The sequence below is a fragment of the Mycteria americana genome, chromosome 13 (genome assembly GCF_035582795.1).
Source record: "Mycteria americana isolate JAX WOST 10 ecotype Jacksonville Zoo and Gardens chromosome 13, USCA_MyAme_1.0, whole genome shotgun sequence".
Taxonomy (NCBI): Eukaryota; Metazoa; Chordata; class Aves; order Ciconiiformes; family Ciconiidae; genus Mycteria; species Mycteria americana.
Genome location: NC_134377.1, coordinates 17,284,005 through 17,304,690, shown reverse-complemented (window position 1 = coordinate 17,304,690; position 20,686 = coordinate 17,284,005). Strand labels below are relative to the sequence as shown.

The window sequence follows — 20,686 nt, the reverse complement described above, 5'->3', positions numbered from 1 at the left end:
CACACTATCAATTAAGCTCAGTGATCATACCTAAGAACATTTTATAGGGAAATCATGATGTCAGGTTCCTGAAACCTCATCTTCAGATCCACCAGATAAGCACCACGGATGCTGACAAGAAGATTACAGGAAAGTTAACAACGCCGCATCCCAATATTTGTTAACTACCACAACGTTCATTCGCTGCATTGCATGGACAAATCTTATTACTGCAGTTTCATTTGCCCACAAAGATTCCAGCTGAAAACTCACTTTAATATGGCTTTAATAATACATGAAAGAGATTAATCTATAATTGTTGATTTTTGAAATAGCACTTCATTGTGTCACTCAAACTGAGTGCTTTTGATCATTAAAACTTGCATGATTTTTTCAATCTTAGTAACGAGGTTCTGCTTCAGCTGAGAGCTGATCTCATCCGAGGCAATTATACTCTATGGCACAGATCTGACCAGAGCTTTTAAGGGGTTTAAAACTGCCATTTTAGTTGTCTTATCTTACCGAACAATTCAAAGTCCTAGCGATCTTGTTAGAACCTTTAGTATCCAGGAACTCTCATGTAAACTAGATGCTTAGCAGGAAACTACTAGTAAAAAAGTGAACAGAAATGTATCACTGAATTTATTTTTTTACTCTTGGCACCCAAATGAATAGTTTCCCATGCCTTTTTCCATGTCAAAGGGCTCCTTTCCAAATGCTGTGGGATTAATCTCTTGACCTAATCTAGCACGAGATATGTAGTCAGATGTGGTGGGTTGACCCTGGCTGGACACCAGGTGCCCACCAAGCTGCTCTATCACTCCCCTTCTCAGTGGGGGGGAGAAAATAAGATGGAAAAAACCCCTCATGGGTCAAGAAAAATCTTGTCCACTCCCAGCCTACTGGGTGAGGCAGGGGAATGCTGGAGAGACAACTCTGCAGACACCAAGGTCAATGAAGGATGGGGAGCAGGTCCTCCAGGTGCTGGAGCAGAGATCCCCCTGCAGCCCGTGGAGGTCCACGGTGGGGCAGATGTCCCCTGCAGCCCGTGGAGCACCCCATGCCAGAGCAGGTGGATGCCCGAAGGAGGCTGGGACCCCACGGAGAGCCCGCGCTGGCACAGGCTCCTGGCAGGACCTGTGGACCTGTGGAGAGAGGAGCCCAGGCTGGAGCAGGTTTGCTGGCAGGACTTGTGACCCCACGGGGGACCCACGCTGGAGCAGTCTGCTCCTGAAGGACTGCACCCCGCGGAAAGGGCCCACGCTGGGGCAGTTTGTGAAGAACTGCAGCCCATGGGAAGGACTCACGTTGGAGAAGTTTGTGGAGGATGGTCTCCCGTGGGAGGGATCCCAGGCTGGAGCAGGGGAAGAGTGTGGGGAGTCCTCCCTCTAAGGAGGAACGAGCGGCAGAGACAACGTGTGATGAAGTGACCGCAACCCCCATTCCCCATCCCCGTGCCGCTGGGGGGGGAGGAGGTAGAGAAAACTGGGAGTGAAGTTGAGCCCGGGAAGAAGGGAGGGGTGGGGGGAAGGCGTTTTAAGATTTGGTTTTATTTCTCACTATCCTACTCTGATTTGATTGGCAATACATTAAATTTCCCCAAGTCGAGCCTGTTTTGCCCATGACGGTAACTGGTGAGCGATCTCTCCCTGCCCTTATCTCGACCCACGAGCCTTTTGTTGTATTTTCTCTCCGCTGCCCAGCTGAGGAGGGGAGCGATAGAGCGGCGTTGGTGGGCACCTGGCCTCCAGCCAGGGTCAACCCACCACATCAGACTAAAATCTATTCTCCTTAAGTGGGGGTATCTCAAAATTATCGAACAAAATCTCTTCAAGAGTGTGTGATTTCTAGCAACTGAATATGATAACGAGCTGCGTAAGCTCAGAGAGACAGATATGTCTCCCATCAGATACACCACCACACTTCCACCATTAGCAGAGCCACATGAAAGATTTTTATCTTAAAGAAAATTAGGCAAGATCCATTTCTTTGCAGAAATCCTTGATTTCCGTCTTTTCCTTTTAGTGGCAACTACATTCCAATCACATTTGGAAAGGAATGAAAGCGCCGAAGCCCTTGCTATATTTTGCATTCCTTTCTTTTTCTGCATCCTCAAGAAGTCTCCTTGCTCTGCAATGTAACCAACGCCCAGCCCTGAACGGGTGGCATTAAAGTGAAGGTTGGTTAGGAGAGGTTTCCAGCCGCTCTCCAGAGAGGATGGCATTGCACCTTCCCAGAGGCGCATTAGTATCTTGGGCAACAATGCACCAAATGAAAATTAGCGTTTAGACATTAGCCTAGAAACTGTACCCATTGTAAAGGGTGTCTGTAAATAGATTAGATCCATCTATACATTAGGATTAGTTTGCATATCGTCAAGCAGAGCTTCGCTGCCCATGAAAGTGAGAGTGCGGCACTTCACCCGTGTCATCACTACGCCATTCCTGACTATCAGTACACCTCTAAGGATGTTAGATACGGCCTGCTGCTGCCCTCAGTCTACAGTAAGGAAACGGAAGCACAAATGAGTGACTCAATCAAGGTCACCAAAGTAGCATAATTCAGGTATCTCAGGTCCAAGGAGCTCTCCACTGAGTCACGCTGCCTCTTTATACTCTCTGAAATTGTGCAAGTGATGCAGGAAGAGTTTAAGATTTTCCTTCTGAAGAATACTCAGGTAGTTCTGGGTATTCACAGACCATGAAGGTGAGGGTGCTACGGGAGAGCTTTTCCTGCAAGGCTAGGTTGACGGGGCACCGCAGCAGTTGCCATGACAATGGCTGAATCTTTGCAATGACATTGCACACACTTCAAATGAAATCCTGTGCAAGTCGCAAAACACCGTCCAACGCTGTACGAATTCTGACGAGATCCCAAATCTTCTCCTAATCTCCAACTAAAAAGAGCACTACGCATGCAGGAGGGGAACACAATTAAAAAGAGCGCCATGCGTGCAGGAAGGGAACGCAGATTGTTTGTGAAAGACTTCGCCTCTGCCGGAGCTGAAATACAAAAGCGCAATGCGGAAGAATTTTTCTGTGAACCTCCCGATTTTGGAAAACTACAAGTACTACTCACTACAGACAGGGAGGAACACTGGATTCAGGAGAAGACCGGCTATCAGTAACGACAAAAAAGTTGAACTCATCCCCTGCCCTCACTCTCCAATTCATCGGAACACTGAAGAAATACAGAGATGCCAGGAAAGGGAAAATGTTCATGATAAGTACACTCACCTCATGCATTTCATAACTCCTTACGTTCACGTCTAGTGCAGGCAATTTGCAAATGGAGTTGTAAAGGAAGGGAGCATGCACTCCCCCCTCTGCGGAGTCACAGTCACCTAACACCAAATCAGATGGGCTTCTACAAGATTCCACCCATTTAGCAGCTTTATATAAAAGCTGGTTATATCCAGTAGTGAATACTAGGTATCAACAAGCACCGACACATCTATTATTTCTTTTCTTTTCTATTACATGCTCACATCTCAAGTTCCTTTAAGAGCCTCCAGCTCCCAGGCTACTTGTTACTTCCAAAAGCAAACACATTAGCATTACCTTTCGCTGCTTCAGACCGCTTAGGCAAATCAAGTGTATCAAAATTCCTGTCCAAATCTCCATTCTTCTTTCCTGTGCAAAAAAATAAAACAAGAGATGGAAAAGACTGTCAGCATACTGACAGGTAAGCGACTGTCACGAGCACCTACAAGATGAGAGAAGATATAGACTCAGAATATAAATCACAGACTATTACCCGTATTTGTACATACTGACTTGCAATCCAGCTGCATAGCTGTGGTCTTAGCATGAGCAACTTGGGGACAAAAATCCGTGCTACTTTCAAGTTGATCCGCAAACATAGCATTTCACTATAGCATTTCACATAGCATAGCACTAGCATTTCAGTGGGTCTTAAGAGTGCTTAAAATCTTGGAAAATTGTGCTGTTTCCCTTCTTGGCAAAGCTACGCCCCTCCCTCAGAAGCCCAGTATTTGCTTGTTACTTCCACAGAAGAATTTTGATCTGAAGCTTAGCTGCAGCAGAAACTGGGGAGCAGAGCAACACGTAACAGGCTTGCTTTGCAGCCTCTATTCTCATTGCGACTATCAGGCAGGAAGGCCTAGATTTAATATATCGTACAGACAGCAGCCAACAGTTTAACCTTGAATTGCCCTTCAATCAATAAGTGCCATTTTGACTATTTATTAGAAACTAATGGAAACAATTCCATACTTTTGCTAAGAGACCGTTTCAAACCATTACATCAGCTTTAATTTATACAATCCTTCATAGAAAGCAGAACAAAACCTGGACTTTAGTTTTAGTTAGGTTGGGAATTCAAGGTTATGTAAAGAGCTGGGGAGGGAAGGGTTAATTTTCATCCCCTCCTCTCCCCCCAAGGAGACCACTGCCCTGGGCAAGCCCGCATGGCCGCTGTGGGACAGCCCGGCCGTCAGAGAAATACTGACAGCGGAGAGAGAGATTTTGAAGTGCAGGAACCTGCATGGCTTCCGAGGACAGCAGTGTACAATTTAGCTTTCCCAAATTATTCTGAGGGGGAAAATCAAGTTATTTAGTCCCTCTCCCTCAAGAGCAGGGGAGGCACGTGCGACGGGATGAATTCCGAGCACCACAATTTAAGCTGCCAGAGTTGGCTTCTGAACAGGGACTCTACCAGGCTGCTAAGGGAGGAGGTTTACAGGAAGGGCTGAAAGCTCCACCAGTCAGGATGCTTAAAAGCAAACAGGAAAATGGCCCTTGAAAACGTAACGTGGAGATTAGTCTGACTCTTGACTGGGGACAGGTCACGAAATGGGAAAGGCCAGTCCCTGCCCTGGCACAGCAGGGAGCTGGCACAGCTGCTGCACAGTGAATTCAATGGGCCACTCTACCCTTCCTTTGACAAAAGATAAACGTAAGCAGTACTACGTAGAGAAGAAATAGAGCTTTTAAATACCAATATGAGTATTTAGAAATAACATCAAGAGGAAAAAAAGACCCTCAAGATAGTATTCATCCCCTCCCTTTCTTTGGAAATATCACACACTTTGTTTTGAAATGCCAACACAGAATACCAGCCAACTTTAACTACTGTGCAAAACAAAACATGCATCTAGAAATTCTGTTCATCTGAAGTAATTTGCTTAATTATGTAGAGTATGAAAAAGCCCATCCAAGCTGCCAAAAGGCCATGCAGCCAGGTACCGTGCCACTCCTGTGAAAGCTATCTTCTCTAAAGGAAGGGACAGGAATTAGCTGCACTTCGCAGCCCTCCGTCAAGGTTTCGCTCCATGAAAGCTCCAGAAACACGCTGCTTGGGGAACCAAATACCAGAAAGAAAAAATGCTGTGCACCAGCAAAGGACGTTACTTTCCATAATGGCAGCTGACCCCAGTTACTGGCTGCAAAGCCTTGTTGACCCTGAGAGCATTGACAGGAAAAAGCAGGGCAGAGGGAGGAAAAAAAGCATTGAAGGAAGGAAGTCAGTGTTTAGGAAAGATTACAGACTTAAGGCAGACCAATAAATGTGACTCCATTTTATCTACAAGTAGGACAAACTGTTTTTTCACATGACCCCAAATTTCATGTCTCTGGCATTAGCTAGTTTAAACCGCAGAACATTTACTTGGAGAGCCAGACCTTATTCAACACAACTACTCATTTCAGAAGTTCTCTCTGTAATTTAAAGGTTGGGGTTTGGCACTTCTGTTAGCCCCGCAGAACCGAGATGGCACAATAAGAGTTCCCTTCTTTCTAGGGCCTGTTCAGCAAGCAGCACGTATTTGTGCACAACTTTTTAAGGAAGATTGTCCTGGCGAGCAGCGTTGGCCGCCACATCTTTTGAGCTAGCAGTGCTGAAGCAGCTGCCTATTTACTAAACCATCTTTCATCAAGACAGCGCACTCCACCTGCGCTCTGTGATCTTCAGTGGCTGACGCTCAATTTCTGGGCCAGACTGCAGATACCGGCCGTCTTCTAGGACGCCTTTGCTAGTTTGTCTCTCAGCCCTCCGAGAAACTAACCCACCTCGCAGGCAAACCCACGTCTGTTCAACCAGAAGCTGCCAGCTGTTTACGAATGGAAGCAATTCAGAATCTGACCAAGGGGATTTCAACTCTACAAATTACTTGCTTAATCAAATTGAGCAAGGGCCAGGTTCAGAAATACCCAAAGCACCTACATTTCCCAGGGCTTTCCTATAGAGAGAAGGTGACCAAGCTGTAAGAAGACTTCAAAACACATCCCTCTAGAAGGCAAAGGTTTCAACCTGCGGCCCAGCTGAAATTTTTCCCATTTGATTTTCACAGGACCCACAAATATTGGAGTTTCTAAAAAGGTGACCAAACTGAGGAAAAGTTCAAGAGCCTAGCAATTACAAACCTCTCAGCCATCCCCCGGCCTGACCGACACCATGCAAAAACCAGCTTCGCTGCCAGCTTCTGTAGCTCCGAACGCCCCCCTCTGCCACCGAAGCCTGCCAGCAACGCCGAAATGACCACACCAGCAGCAGAAAAGAAGTTTAAGATCCTGGTTCTGTACACTTTGATTTCTCCCCTTCTATGCGTCTCCCTGCTCTCCAAGCTTTGCAGCCCGAGGTATGCCAGAGAAAAGACGATGCTGTTGGATCAGAAGCGTAGCTCCAAACTTTGCCAAGAGACAGACAGCTTTGAACGCGCCTGCTGACAGGTCTGTTTTATGAGACCTGGCTGTAGGAATTGGCACAGCACTCTGGTTTGGGAAAGCTGCCTGACAAGAGACTTGCTTGTGCAAGATGCAATTTACAGCCCCTGAAAGAGTGGGATTAAAATTCTTTCCCTCTCTCCCCCCTACTTTTCATTATGTAAGAAACAACCAAAACATGACCTTCGGCATTTTCAACCTGTCAAAAACTCAGTACGGACTCTGAAGTGTGACCCAGCGTTATTAGGCACTAATGTTGTTGTTGATCTTCCTCAAATGTCATTTTGCTTTACCGGATAATCAAAACAGCTATTCAGCTAGACCATTTTTGCTGAAGGATTAATTCCCAAACACTTTCTTTGTGGTTAAAAGAAAAAGTTGAAGGGAAAGAGATTCTTCATAACAACTCCCCCTTACCCCCCCCCCCCCAAGAGCCAACACTGTGCTTGTTAATAGACCCGCTGGCCCGCACTGCAGCAGAAAGCAAGGGCTGAGCTCCGTCTTGCCCCCGTGCCCATCCTCCCCAGGCTCCCCAGTCATCCTCTGAAGGCCGTGTCTCGCAGAACACTGCTCAGCACCATTTGCTGGGTGGAGCAGTTAGTTCCCCCCCCACATTTCTTTCTCCTTTGGCTCAAGCCTCCAGAACCCACTGATGGGAAGCAAGCGTCACAAACTGAAAGCGACCCTGCCTTTAGCCCCGACCCAGCCTCAGTGACACACTGGAAGTCTCCAGGGCACTCACAGCCCAACGACTTCCCAGCCGAGAAGGGAGGCAGGCAAACTTTCGCCTCAGCCTTGTGTATTCCGATGGCAATTTTGCTTATTGTGCTGGGATGAGAAACTGAAGGGCGCATCCCCCGAGGCATTTACTGGGGATAGCTTCATCTAGCTAGTCTGAGTGCCAGTAATAAAGATGCAGCAGCCTGGGCGTGCGTGCCCAAGCAGACAAAATACCAAGGATCCCCGAGAATACACAGCCAAGCTGCTGAGTCTTCCTGGCTACTGCTACCCAGACCAGCTAGCAAGGCTCTACTTCCATATGACAGGGCCGGTGAGGCAACTTGCACACTTAGGTGTTCCCTCTCTCGCGGGGTTATCAGGCCAGCTGCAAATCAATTCCCTTCCTGCACGGACACCAGGAATGAATAAAACCTTGTCTCTTCTGTTCTCAGTGTGGGACGACCAAACTGAAAACGCTCACTCCGTTTGGGGATTTCCATGCCTACTGAAATGAACAGGAGGATGCGCTGGGGGAGCAGGGGAGAAGGTGAACGGACAAGACCTTGATCTCAGCTCTTAGCCTTGCATGTCAAAGCTGAACAAAGCATATTATGGCGATGATGAAAAGAAAGTATTGCAAAGACTCACCTTGATTGAACCACTCCTCTAATTACCAGAAAAGCAGCAAAAGAAAAACAAAAATTTACAGGAAGGAAGAAAATACAAAGGAACAGTCACAAAGAGGCAGAATTTCACAGAACAGGTTCAAAACCTGAGTATTGCGAGAATACTACAGAACTTTCATCAATTAAAAAACCAAACCAAACCAAGATATTCTGCTTTCTCCCTTTTGTTCCTGCTGAAAACCCCCAATTTCTCTGCACAGCTTTTTTTTCTTCCTCTTTTCATTAAATGAAAAGGTGCTTGCAGAACTGAGGGGACAGAAGGATGACTAGCCCTTTGCAGAGGTGTTTGAAGTGCTATGATCAATGACCATGAAATAAAATAAAATAAACATGGAAACACTGCAAGATTAAGTAAACAACAGGGAGAAAGAATTGATCTATTTTAAAGTCCTAGACTGAGAACATTAAGGCCGGTTCAGACCGGGTATTCACATAAATATAACAGTGAGAAAAGGAAGCTTCTCTTTACGATTTTAAAAGCACATTTATTAATGGATTTTAATTTTTATTTTTTAAACACGACAGTTGCCTGTCCCCCTCTATCCTTCTGATCTATGTACTACCAGCTGCAAGCCCAGCATTATTACCAGTTGATTTCCCTCTAGAGAACAGCACACTTTAAGAGCAGCACTGCAAAAAGGGGGAAAAAAATATGTTAAAATATACTTCGGAAATTGTCATTTCCTGCTGAACACACAGAGCCAAACCCAAGCTGTCACCAAGCGCCTGCATTGCTCGCTGAAATCTGCAGGCTCGTCCTCAGTGTCAGATGATTCTGAGACCAATTTGTCCAAAAAGACACAATCGGATGCTTTGGCTGATAAACTATCGGGGCGTACAGACACGAAGGTACATACAGGTCAGCCCCAGAGCAAAGGGGCAGAGGCTTGGCAAAGGACAGCCAGCTGAGAGCGCTCTCCTTTCACTGTCATCAAGAGGATGGTGACAGTTCTCCATCAGTGTGGTGTCCCCCCCCCCAATGCACACTCACAGCTTTTAGGTCTAAAAATGTTTTCACTGACTGGGTTGCTCTCAAGCAGCAAAACAACAGGGACTGCAAGTGGCAGGCACCAGGCTCCAGTCAGCACGTGTTCAAGGTTTCCAAAGGATATCGCACCGAAGTTTGAGTCCTTCACTGCGAGAACAGGCTGGCCAGGCAGGTAAAATTCTTTCTTCAGTTTTTCCCCCAGTCATTAAAAGATTCCCATTAATTATGTATTTTATTTAACACAGTTTAAATCTAGTTGATGACAGACTAGTCTGCAAAAGCAAGTTCACACTGTCATGACTGCCCTAACACACATGGAAACACGTAACATTTCAATAATATGTACAGGTCAGATCAAAGGAAGAGTAACGTGCAGCACACAGTCCGTCAAGTTCAAACAATTCCACGTCGGCTCTTCAGGACCAAAACCTTCCTTAGAGCTGGCTATAAATAGTAAGCCAGGATGTGAGTGCACATGAATGAGGAGAATGGAGCCTAGACAGAAAATGGAGTTAATTATCTCTGAATTCAGTCTAGAATAGTCATTTCTCTAAAACAACAAAGAAAACAGATATAATTGGAGTGTCTCTTTCTAAAGAAAAGATGGAAGGGGGTTACTGAGACTATTAATCCTCTCTTGTAATGAAACTCATTTGCAACACTCATGCCCCAGAGGAGAGAACAGGTCTAAAAGTGACTGACAATTAAAAGCTACAAAATCATGTTTGCAATTTAAATTACTGAAAGAGTGACAGAATTGGGAGGTTGTATGTTTTGGTTGTGAGTAGGAGGGTAGGCTTTTAGTTTGTTTCAGATGCGAGAGACTGGAGGCATGGAAGACGTACAGACAGGACCGCCATGCACGGGGATGAACGCATGCTGGCCTGGCTGCCAGCGGCCGTGCGTGCCACATGCTGCGCAGCCGAGCAAGGGGACTAAGCATAGACTGGAGAGATGCAAGGACGCAGCAACGCAGAGGAGAGGCAGAGCACAGCCACCTTTGTCCAACAGCAGAGTGCCGTCTGTCAGCATGCACCACTCCTATTTAAAGCCAAACAAACCCATAGCAATCGTGGAAAAAAAATTCCCAAATATCTAGTAGTAATGCAACAAGGGAGGTGAACACATGCCACGACACTACAAACACGTACGCCCCCAAACTGCATCCTTCTAAACCAGCATGACGAATGTGCTTGCAAGAGCAGGCCTACGCAGCAAAGTTTACCCCCAAATCCATTTCCAGTTCTGAGCTCTCTGCAGCACCTACCTTTAGCTTTTTTCCCACCAAAACAACCAGCATCGTCTTTCTTCTTCTTCTGAGAGCCTCCCGTGCTCGCAGTCTGACTGGCATCTAGTTCTTGGTACTTATCAGCTCCCGGGACCTCTTTGTGGACATGGTAGGAAAGGTTCCGCATGATGCACACACAGTTCTCCACAGACTGTTACAGAGAAATTTATGTTATAACAAGTATCGCACCCTCTTATTTGCAAACTGTTATATTATACAGTGGAGGGTTTGGGGGAATTCAAAAAAAGCCCACCTGCCCCAGGAAGACAACGTAGCTTTCACGGAAGATTTAGTCAAGACCCCTTAAACTAAGGTTCGTTCTTGTTCTAAAACCAATTTTATTCTTCTAAAAGTGAAGCGCTTCATAAATAGTACCCATTCAAACTGAAAACTCTCTAATCAAAAATACCACCTGATCTTACATAAAGAATACAGTTCACCAAAAGATCAAACACACAGCGGAAAATGATCATATGAGGATTTATCTTAATACAAACCTCTCTCTCATTCTTCCAACCTTTACAGTCCCCAAGGGGTCCATTTTATTAAATTCTCTCTGGGTCAAAACCTAGGCCTTGTGAGGATTTCAATGAGAACACACGTTGTTCCATAGTAATAGCTAATCCATAGCACATCAGGTTCCGACAAGAGCAATGCTCTCTAGGTTGCAATGGAAACCACCAGGTGGTTACAAAATCCACTTGCAAAATTATCTGATGAAGTGACAGGGCTTTATAATTCCCTTGTACAGTCCATCACACGGTGGGACGCAAAAAGAATAAAATAACGATGCTTTACAAGCCTGATTGGTGTTATAAGCAATAGTATGCCATTTCTTTTTTAAACAGGCTAAACTTACGATATTCCTTATGCATATAAATATGCTTTTAAGCACCATGGGATGAGATGATGATAAAAACAGATTAATCAAAATCCGCACCGGAAAAAAAAAAAGCCACAATGAAAGTGCTGCAGGTCTGAAGACACATCTTAATGTCTAAGCACTACAGTCTTTAGAGATGGTGCTGAATAAAGTCTTTAAAATGGGAACTGACTCCTCTGCTGGTACTGTGCAAAGCACAATACAATGGGACTCAATTCTGATTTGGAGACTGCACTTATAAATGTCAATTAAGTAATGCAGAACAATAGCAATAATGTCACCGACAATAACAAAGGACCACTCTCCCCACTTATCACAACCCCTCGCCTTTGCTCACCTCATCAGCCACACAAGGTAACACAGCAGCACCGTGCTGATACCGCATCAGCAGTACCATGGATATCATGAGAGGGATGAGAGGGAGATAATTACTGCATTTTCTGAGGCAAGCATAATCCCCTTCTGATACCAGCAAACAGAAGTCAGATCCCAGTGCAACACTTCAGCCTACATTAATGGAAACATCCATTAAGTTTTAATACTCAAGTTCACCTTATTGTCTGTATCCTTCTTGCCAACTGCAGACTGTAGAGCATGAAGGAGAGCATCCACCAAGCCATCACACTCTCTTAGTCTTCTGCGTGCTTCTGCTCCATCTGAACTTACATTCCTAACAGGAGAGATTTGAAAGAAAATTTAGCCCTCTAACCTTCACCGTAAAGTTGAAGGTGCGTTGATTTATACTACAATTATTAAGAACTCATTACCTTGGATGAACAATTTGGAGGCAAAGTGGTCTGAAAAACCTATTAAATCTCAGTAAAACATGGGCAATGCACACCTGCAACTCCCTGAATCTGAACAAAAGGGCAACACAGCCACAGAGGTGCCTACAAACACATTTTTCTGAGTTGCTGGTGAGTCCAGTGATATCCCTTAAACTGGACAGGAGTTTTCAGAGCAAACAATATGCAAACCAAAAATGTAATTTCAAAGCCAGAACTTCTAATCTGAAAAATACTTTCACCACCTTAAGAAAAACACGCAAAATCACAAGACTGCTGCTCAGCAGTATTCATGGCCACAGAAACTGAAAAATGAAAAAGATTAAATGCAGGTGTACAATAAGCTGCATTTTATTTAATCAATCTGTATATAAAATTGTTCTGCACTTTCTTTGGCCCCCATCTGCTCCAAAGGAGGCAGACGGGACTCACCACGAACAACTGCTATCTCCTTGACTGCTCAAAGGCTCTCCGCATCCGTTCTGGATCCCCAGCTTTCTGACTGGAAGTTACTGCCACCCAGTTCAAGTCCCACGTTTTGACATTTAAAGCCCACCTTTCACACTGCGTACAGCGGGTTCAGCACAAAGCCTGGATCAGTCACATTTAGAAAGCAAAAGACGACCGTCAGTATGTTTATATGGCTTTACATTTCTCAAAACATCGCACAATTGGACAGCACAGGCAGAAGACACGAGACAGAGCAGTGAAAGCCACTCGGAGCTGTTCGAGTTGCACACCTCCATGACTGCAGGGATTGTTCGCGGGGAGCTATGACCTCAGCCTCCCTCGTCCAGCGAGCGTGCACACTACCTACCCAAGCCCCAGCCTTGCATAAGCATCAACCTGCCGCTACCCAATAAACAAACAAAATTCAAGCCAATTTTCCAAATGCTCCCTTTTTTTTTTTTTCCTTCTCTCTTTGTTTACTCTTTATTTTTCTTTTTTTTGGGGGGAACAAAGTGACAAAATGATTCTTAATGGCGCTTGCTGGCAAAACCTACATGGAAAGTGTTCTCGAAGCTGAAATGCACTATTTCAACAACAACATAGCCAAGCTTTCAGCGTCTTTGAATTCCACAAACCCGTGTAAGGTTAGCTCTCAGAAGCTCAGGACACAATCATTACCTTCTGCTATCAGGATCGTGCAGCCAATTTTTCTTTTTAACTAACTAGAGGGACTGCCAATCTCCAAGTAATTAACAAATCAATCATGGTCCCCTCCCCTGTCGCCCCATCACCCAGGCAGGCTGGTAAGTTAATTGGCTGACTAGGAAAAAAACCCCACATTTTCTCAGAGACCTCTCAAAATCTGAAGACACTTAATTGTGAGCTGGTTGCTGTAACAGCACATTAACTTTCAATTAAGACCACAAATGAAATGCACAGATAAATGAATCCTTTCCCCAAATCCTAACACACAGCCTCACCTCTAGCTATGGCTGATACAAGGCAGGTAAAGTGGATATTAAAAGATGATTCCACAGGATATATGGAAGAGAGAATTCCACATGCTGTTTTTCCATCTCCTGTTGTACTAATCCTTTTGTATCAAAAGCCCAAATGTGAATTTTAATGTAAAGTCTTTATGAAACTGAAATTAGAATTCAAATTCTCTGTGATACCTTTCAGGAGCTATAACAATAAACGATAGCAGCTCCACCTCCAAGCACATCTATTGAAGTGGAACATTACTTATTAAGCTTGAGGGTGACAGAAGTGCACTAAAAATGGTTTTACCTGGAGCTGTGTATCACATATCTTATTCCCTCATTAAGTCTTAAAAATAGAGAGCTAAAATACATAAGGAACACTTGCAGACTTCAAAATATAAATAAATACATTTTTGCCAGGGGAAAAAAAAAAATCCTTCACACCTTTCTTGCCCCATGGCCCATTCATAAGAGATTTTTCTATGGTCCATTTGTGCTACCACACTTGCAGCACATTCGTTTTACTGCTTTGGTTATCAACAGTATCACAGTATTTTGCGTCCTGCTTTCTTATTGCTGATCTGTATTAGGATTAATATTAAGGTAGACGTCGATAAGGTTATAATTGAGAAAGATACTATAAAAGTGCATCAGAAAGAGTGTGGCTTGCTGATACCACTTGCTGTATCTTCAACTATAGAAAAATTTACTGAAAATTAATGCCTCAAGAAGGAATTCCCACATATATCACACATAAATAAGCATGAAAACTCTGCAGGATCAAATTAATAGCTAATTAATGCTATGAATAAGTTATCCAGACATCAAACTTTGCAGTTTTAATGTTGTAACTAACACATCAGAAAATGTATCCTTATGAGCATTTTACGCAGAAACATCTGCTCTATGAATACCCAACACTCTTGGGATTCTGCGAGTCCTCCCTCCTTGGGTAATGAGATTCCTGCAGCCCATGGGATTTATCTAATACAGAACAACAAAACCCATTTCCTCGCCTGTAACTATAACCCAGACCTACTGGAGAGCTCAGCTCACGTTCTCCACAGAACTCTAGCAACACGCACCCCAGAAAGACGAAGCCCACGGAGATCAGCACCTGCTCCACAGGGCCTGCTCCGTTGGCTGCTCCAGCACTGCAAAAGGCAGCGAAGCTCTCCCAATTCCCACGGGAATATTTGCATTTCGGATACATGCACAAGTACGCCAAACATCCCTAAGCACTAAGCAAAGGCGGGCACGGTGAAAATGAAGACAGTATGCTTTGAGTAAGTTCTCATCTGGCAATCCCAGGAGAAGTGCCCCCAGAGTTGGTTTCCACGATCCAGAGCAACCTTCAAAAGCTCCTGCAACCCAGGAAAATGCCAGGTTGCATTTCTGCCTCGGGGGGTTAAGACTCTCTACTATCAGCTCCTTGAAAAACATCACCTGGTAGTCATCAGCCAAGTTCACATCTTGGGTCTTCAAGAGGGACTGTAGCGTGGAGACAAAAGCGATTACATGGACAAGAGAGCTAGTGGTAGCACTGGTCATTAAAAAGGACAGAAGCTGCAATGGAATAGCCAACCTGATATTGCACTCCAGCGACCGGAGTCAGGAAAATTCTCTTCCAATTTCACATCTGCACTGGAATTGTTCTTGATGCACCTTACAGACCTATTACATGTTACGGAATGAGAGACATAACTAAATCATGTTCCAAAGGAGACTTTCAAAGCAAAGTTTCTAAACGCCCTTCTTTCAAGGGTGGTGAAAATCAACTAATAGGTGCTGGATTCCAGCAGCCCCTAACAGAGGACGTGTAGCCATCTTACAGAGGGCGACAGGCCACAGAAGGAATGCAAAGCCTCGCCCAGGGAGAACCTTCCTGAAACTCATGCAACAGATAGATATGCAACATATGGCATCCAGACTTGGATAAAGTAGAGAGTTTTGCTTTTCACTGAACTTTTCTACACATTAGACAAGCATTGTTTTATATCAGAAGAAAATTAATTCTTCAGTGGATGGAGTGTTTGATACAAGACACTGAAGAGAAAAGGAAGCCCCAGCCCCAGCCGAGGCACCTGTCGACTGCTACTTAGGAGCTGGGCTGCTGTGCAACTGGAACGGCCCAAAGGTTTTGGAATTAAACAGATTATCTTGGTGACTTGCTTGCTTGGACAGTTTAATACCAAGAACCTCTACAGATAAAGTCAAAGATACTTTTTATGTTTGAACAACTTGAAATAGGAACTCTGCAGGGCTTTCGAGGCACGGGTGACGGGCAAAATCCGGTTATAAATGAAAATAAGTTGACTGCCTGTTCAAATGGGTGGGAATGGGGAGGAGGAACTACCCAAACTACTTTTACACGAAACAGTGATGACTGATACCTGCCATTCATCGCTGGCGTTCTGTACGGTCTGCTTCCCTTGCCTTGTCTCTTCACCCCCCGAGGCCTCTGCTGCTTTCCCTGACTTTCCCTGCTTTTCAATACTTTTCCAAGAGTCCATTAAACGAAACATGTATTTTAAAAACAATAATAGTATCTTTCTCACATCACATCGCAAGGGTAATAGAAAGCTTCACAGCGTGCTTACTGTAAATATACACAACACACTCAAAAGAGCAATTCTAGGAGCAAGACATGGAATTACTGTCCATGCTACTCTAAGTACAGAGGAAGGAAACCAACCGTATGACTGATTTTATGTAAAACAGTAAAGCACAAATCTCATTCCAGAGATTTTAAATCCCCAGCCTTTAGCTGGAAAAAGCAACCTGGATTCTTCCTCAAATTGTTGGAGTCCAGACTGTAGACAGGACTACTGAAAGAGGATTTGTAAGGATGTTCAAATATATGCTTTCCTTGGGAAAACAAAACAGAGGAGCACTAAGTAAATGTTAAATAAAAGTAAATACCTACCAGCATAGAAACACATCAGGCTAGGAATCCAGTCTGTTGGTATTAAAGACTTCAGAAAATGGCGGGGAATGTGCCAAGAAATCTGTTCATGCTTTAGATAAGGTTATCATTATCACCAAATAGTCGTCTTAATAATATGCAAGTCTGAATGTAACATTTACATCTGCAGAACAGAGTTGGTATTCATCACCTCTAGGATAGGTGAGCTGTTACTACTGTCTGTGCCACACACCAAAATTATCCTCAAGAGAAAAAGATTTAACAGTAATTAAATGCATGGCACTTAATTTGCACTATTTCAATGCAAATCATGTAGCAATGCCCCCACTGTGCTCTCCCTAACAATGTGAAAGATAGAGTGGAGACGTGGAGAGCTTTCGGGTTTTGTTGTGGGTTTTTTTTTTTTTAATGATAAAGTTGAAAATACAAGCATCAAAGAGACACATTTTTTTCTCTGAACATTAAAACGAGTATTTCCAAGACTATTGCTGTGTCTGCCACCTGCCTGGAAAGGGCCATGAGTTGTTATCCCACAGTGCTGCAGAGGAAGCTGAAAGGCGGAGGTCGGAGCATTACCCAACGCTCACCATCCCGCTTCGGTTCAGCGGGTGTAAAAAGCACTTTGTTTAGAGACCCAGCTGGGGACGAAGACAACAGGTTGGGGACTTGGGTTTTTATATAAATAGAAGGCTGAACTGGAAATTTGTCAGATATCCTCCTAGCAACATTTCCACCTTCTTCTGGAAGAAGCGTGGATGAGAGCTGAAGCTGAGACAGCGAGGAGCTCTTTTCAACAGCCTCTCTACGCACACTGCGGGGTCTCAGATGGCCCAAGGGAACCCTACTTTCTGCTATTGTAAACAACCTTCTAATAGCTGTTTTTGTATTGTCAGGCTAAAAAGCAACATCGGCTCCTATATGGTCTGTCTCAGCACTGTCGAAGGAGATAAGGACACCTGTGGCCGTTACAAGCCAGAGAGCTACAAACGACGGGGGTTTCCTGCGGGCTGAGTTACGGCAGTGCCGCCGCGGAGCTGGCAGGCAGCACCCACGTACACCTCGCTAGACCTTCATCACCGAGGCTGCGCTGTCCGGACACTGAGTTTTATATACTTCAGCCGATAAAAAACTACAAGATTCTCACAAGTCTAATTGAAATATATTAGTTGTTCTATCCACCTACTCTGACAGTCAGAACCCTTGCTATAAAAACACCCTTCCACACCCACACTTTGCTTCACTATTAAGACATTTTTATTTGGATGTCAGCCAAAGGACATTGATAAATAATAGTTGCAGTAAATGTACTCTATTTCCGAGCGTAGTTCTAGGTACTGAATGTCCCAAAGGAGGAATATACAGCATTTTAAAATCATTCCATCACTTCATGCAGAAATAGAATGAATTCCATACCTCAGTTCACATGAAATACCAGGAAGTTTAATTGGTATTAAGCTCATTGTTCTGAAAATAAGAGAGAAAAAGAAAGAAGCTGCCCATGACACAAAGACAGCCTGATCCAGGCAGTGCTGGTCAAAGAGCCCGGTACAACATCATGGAGTCTGGCCACAGACAGCTGAATCCGAAATCAAGCCGAAAATAGGTAAAGAAAACAGGAAGAAGGCAAAGTCCAAATGAAATGAACAGAAAGGTAGGCGAGCTCTACTGATGGTGACGTTAGGTAGGGAGCAGCCATTCAATTGAGAAAAGGTGCATCAGATCGGGGCAGGAGATCCCTCTGGAGACTTCCGCTCCACTGAAGCATCCACTTACCAGCTAGACCCAAGAGAGAAGCAGCAGAGCAGCCCCGGCTGCCTGGCATGTAAAACCCTTCCAGGTATTTGAATAAAGGGATCTGTTTTGTTTAGTTGGTCAAATGCTCAAAAGAGGACATACCAAAAGCCACCTCAAGGTGAAAAAGGACTTCCCAAGCTTAGTCCGTGCTCCAGCAACACTGGCATAGAGCAAGAGATCTACAAAGCACCCTGTCACGTCTCATATTCATGTCAGCACTGTCTATAAGAGGTATAAGCAGGGGCTCGACAGCCAGCAGTGCAGTTTAACAAGGTACAGGTGTCAAGTCCATCCTTTGTTATTTGTGGCAGCCTATATCCAAAACATTGTGTAACGCCTTTTCAGTAAAATGCTGACTGGTTACCTCCTGCATGACCTACTTGGAGGGCCTTGGGTTGCTCTCCTGTAATGCAAAACAATGCAGAAATGCACTACACAAGAATTCCATGATGCCCAGCAGCTACTTAGCTTCCAAATTATTCCAGTCTCTGCTTGGAGGAAAGGCTAAGGGGCTCTGCTTGCTTTATCACACACGCTTGTTGCAATGTGAAAAGAATCTCAAAAATACAGAAATGAGGCGGTATTTATCTAATAAAGGATCACGGCTCACGTGCCTTCCAAAGCAAACTATGTCCGTTACAGCGACTGCAGTGCGCTTGGTTTCAGTCTTGCTCTTCATCCCACCACAGCGACAGACATTTCTGTAGACTCCCTTCACTGACAGCCAAGGGAGAAGGGACCTAGATTCATTCCTAAGGAATGACAGCAGGCAATAAGCAAGTGCACAACTTTAAATTTATACTTCAGATTTGATTGTAAAGCATTAAGGTTGCATGTAACTAGGTTATGTCTCTGCTGCTAAAATCTATGCATAATTTATTTATATTACAAGCTAAACATCAGGAACTGTCAGGAGGAACCCTAACAGCTCTTTACTAGCACGAATTAAACGCTCTGCTCATCATATAAGCCCCAGGACAGCCATATGCTGTGATCCTGCACAGTATCAGTAAGCTAATTAAGAAACTGCCTTCGCTCACTCCTCTCTATTGTGTGGGTTTTTAATTTGAGTTGGTTTTTTTCCAGTCTGGGTTGGGCAGATAAGCTTCTCCCTTTTCCATGCTGCTTGCTGCCTCCAAAGTGAAGACTCACAGGCAAATTTCTGTTCAGTTTTTATCTCCTTCTAAAACTATTCCTTCGCTGAAAGTCCAGTTCAAAAGTACCTGTTGCACAACAAAACACTGACAGTATCGTTAGCTCCAGCTTCTGGAGCAGCCATCTCCCAAAGGCTGAACCCAGTATGAAAACGATACGAGCGCACCAGCCTCCGAGCGCGGCGGGCGGGCGGACAGAGGCATGGCAGCATCTGCCCTCGTCCCCTCTGGGTGGACAGCAACGTGCTCAGCTTTGTAAGAAGTCCTGTCCAGGCCTCCTTGGTTAAAAAACTGCCCTACAAAAGCATACAAAAGGACTACTCGAATTACGATGGGGGAGCACACCGATTAAGAGGAAAGTCAACCAAATGACTTTGTCAAATCCTTTTTGGAGTGGGGGAGAAACGTAGCTGCCGCAAGGAGGGCTCTGTACTAATGCCAGACTCGTGAAGCTCAATTACTAATCTGCTGCTGATAAAGAGAAAATAAAAGCCAGCACCTGAACGCTCGCATTTAGGTATCTTCTCTGCCCTGCCATGCCTCAGTAAGCAAAGTTCCCCTGACGCCAAGGGCCCCGCGGCTGGCAGCACCGGAGCGGCAGCACCCGGGCTTCACCTCCCGCACCCTGCTCTTCACTAGACAGCGCTTCCAGGTCACAGATCTGCACTTAAGCGCCTTCTGACTTCGGTCAGTTGGAGATGAAGGCTGCCGCAAGTATAAGAGAGTGCAGGCAGGACAAATATTAAGTGACTGTCACCACATACTATTGTCATGCCTGCAGGATTTAAAGATGGATAGAGCTTGAACGTAATTCACTTTGAAAGCTCTAATTCCCAAGCACTTTTCTTCAGAGAAGAGCCATACATTAATCATTAATAAGAAAGGAGGGCATAAGCACCTGGCTTTGACAGCCTTTCTTCCTTCCTTTCCTCAAATTCAGCATGCAGAGATGGGAAGAAAAAATGGACACACCAATATCACCGAGACACTCATACAGTCATTTCCAAGGTGCAGAAAGAGAACTTGTCTGCCAAAACAAGACCGCAGATTCTGTTTGACAAACCTTTTTTACCTCCACGTGCCTCACAGGAGTGCTGTAGGTGTCTGCATGCATACGTATGTTCGCAAGTATCTAAAGACATTAGGACTCGAGGAACGAGTTCATTGCCGTTAAGCAGTGTTACGTATGACTGAAGCACTGTACGTTACATCTGCAGGACAAGATGTACATGCATGTACCTTAATGCTCTCTGTCCTCCTCAGAAAAAGGCTTAAAACATTTTCATACAAAAACTCTATTTGGCACATCCTAAGTATTAATTATTTACCATCAAGCTCCTGCAGGATGATTTCTCATCCTGGTAGAG

General features: G+C 44.7%; 1 protein-coding gene across 19 annotated transcripts in view; it reads right to left on the bottom strand.

Annotated features, from left to right (window-relative positions):
- ARVCF (ARVCF delta catenin family member) overlaps window positions 1-20,686 on the bottom strand; it is a 295,496-nt gene that overhangs the window by 42,195 nt on the left and 232,615 nt on the right. For 18 of the 19 annotated variants that reach the window (XM_075516535.1, XM_075516537.1, XM_075516534.1 and 15 more), the window contains 3 exons: window positions 11,780-11,897; window positions 10,324-10,495; window positions 3,540-3,611 (listed from right to left, as the gene is read on the bottom strand). In XM_075516535.1, the coding sequence (XP_075372650.1) occupies window positions 3,540-3,611; window positions 10,324-10,495; window positions 11,780-11,897 (362 nt within the window). The remainder of the gene's footprint in view (window positions 1-3,539; window positions 3,612-10,323; window positions 10,496-11,779; window positions 11,898-20,686) is intronic. The other variant, XM_075516538.1, reaches the window with a different exon arrangement.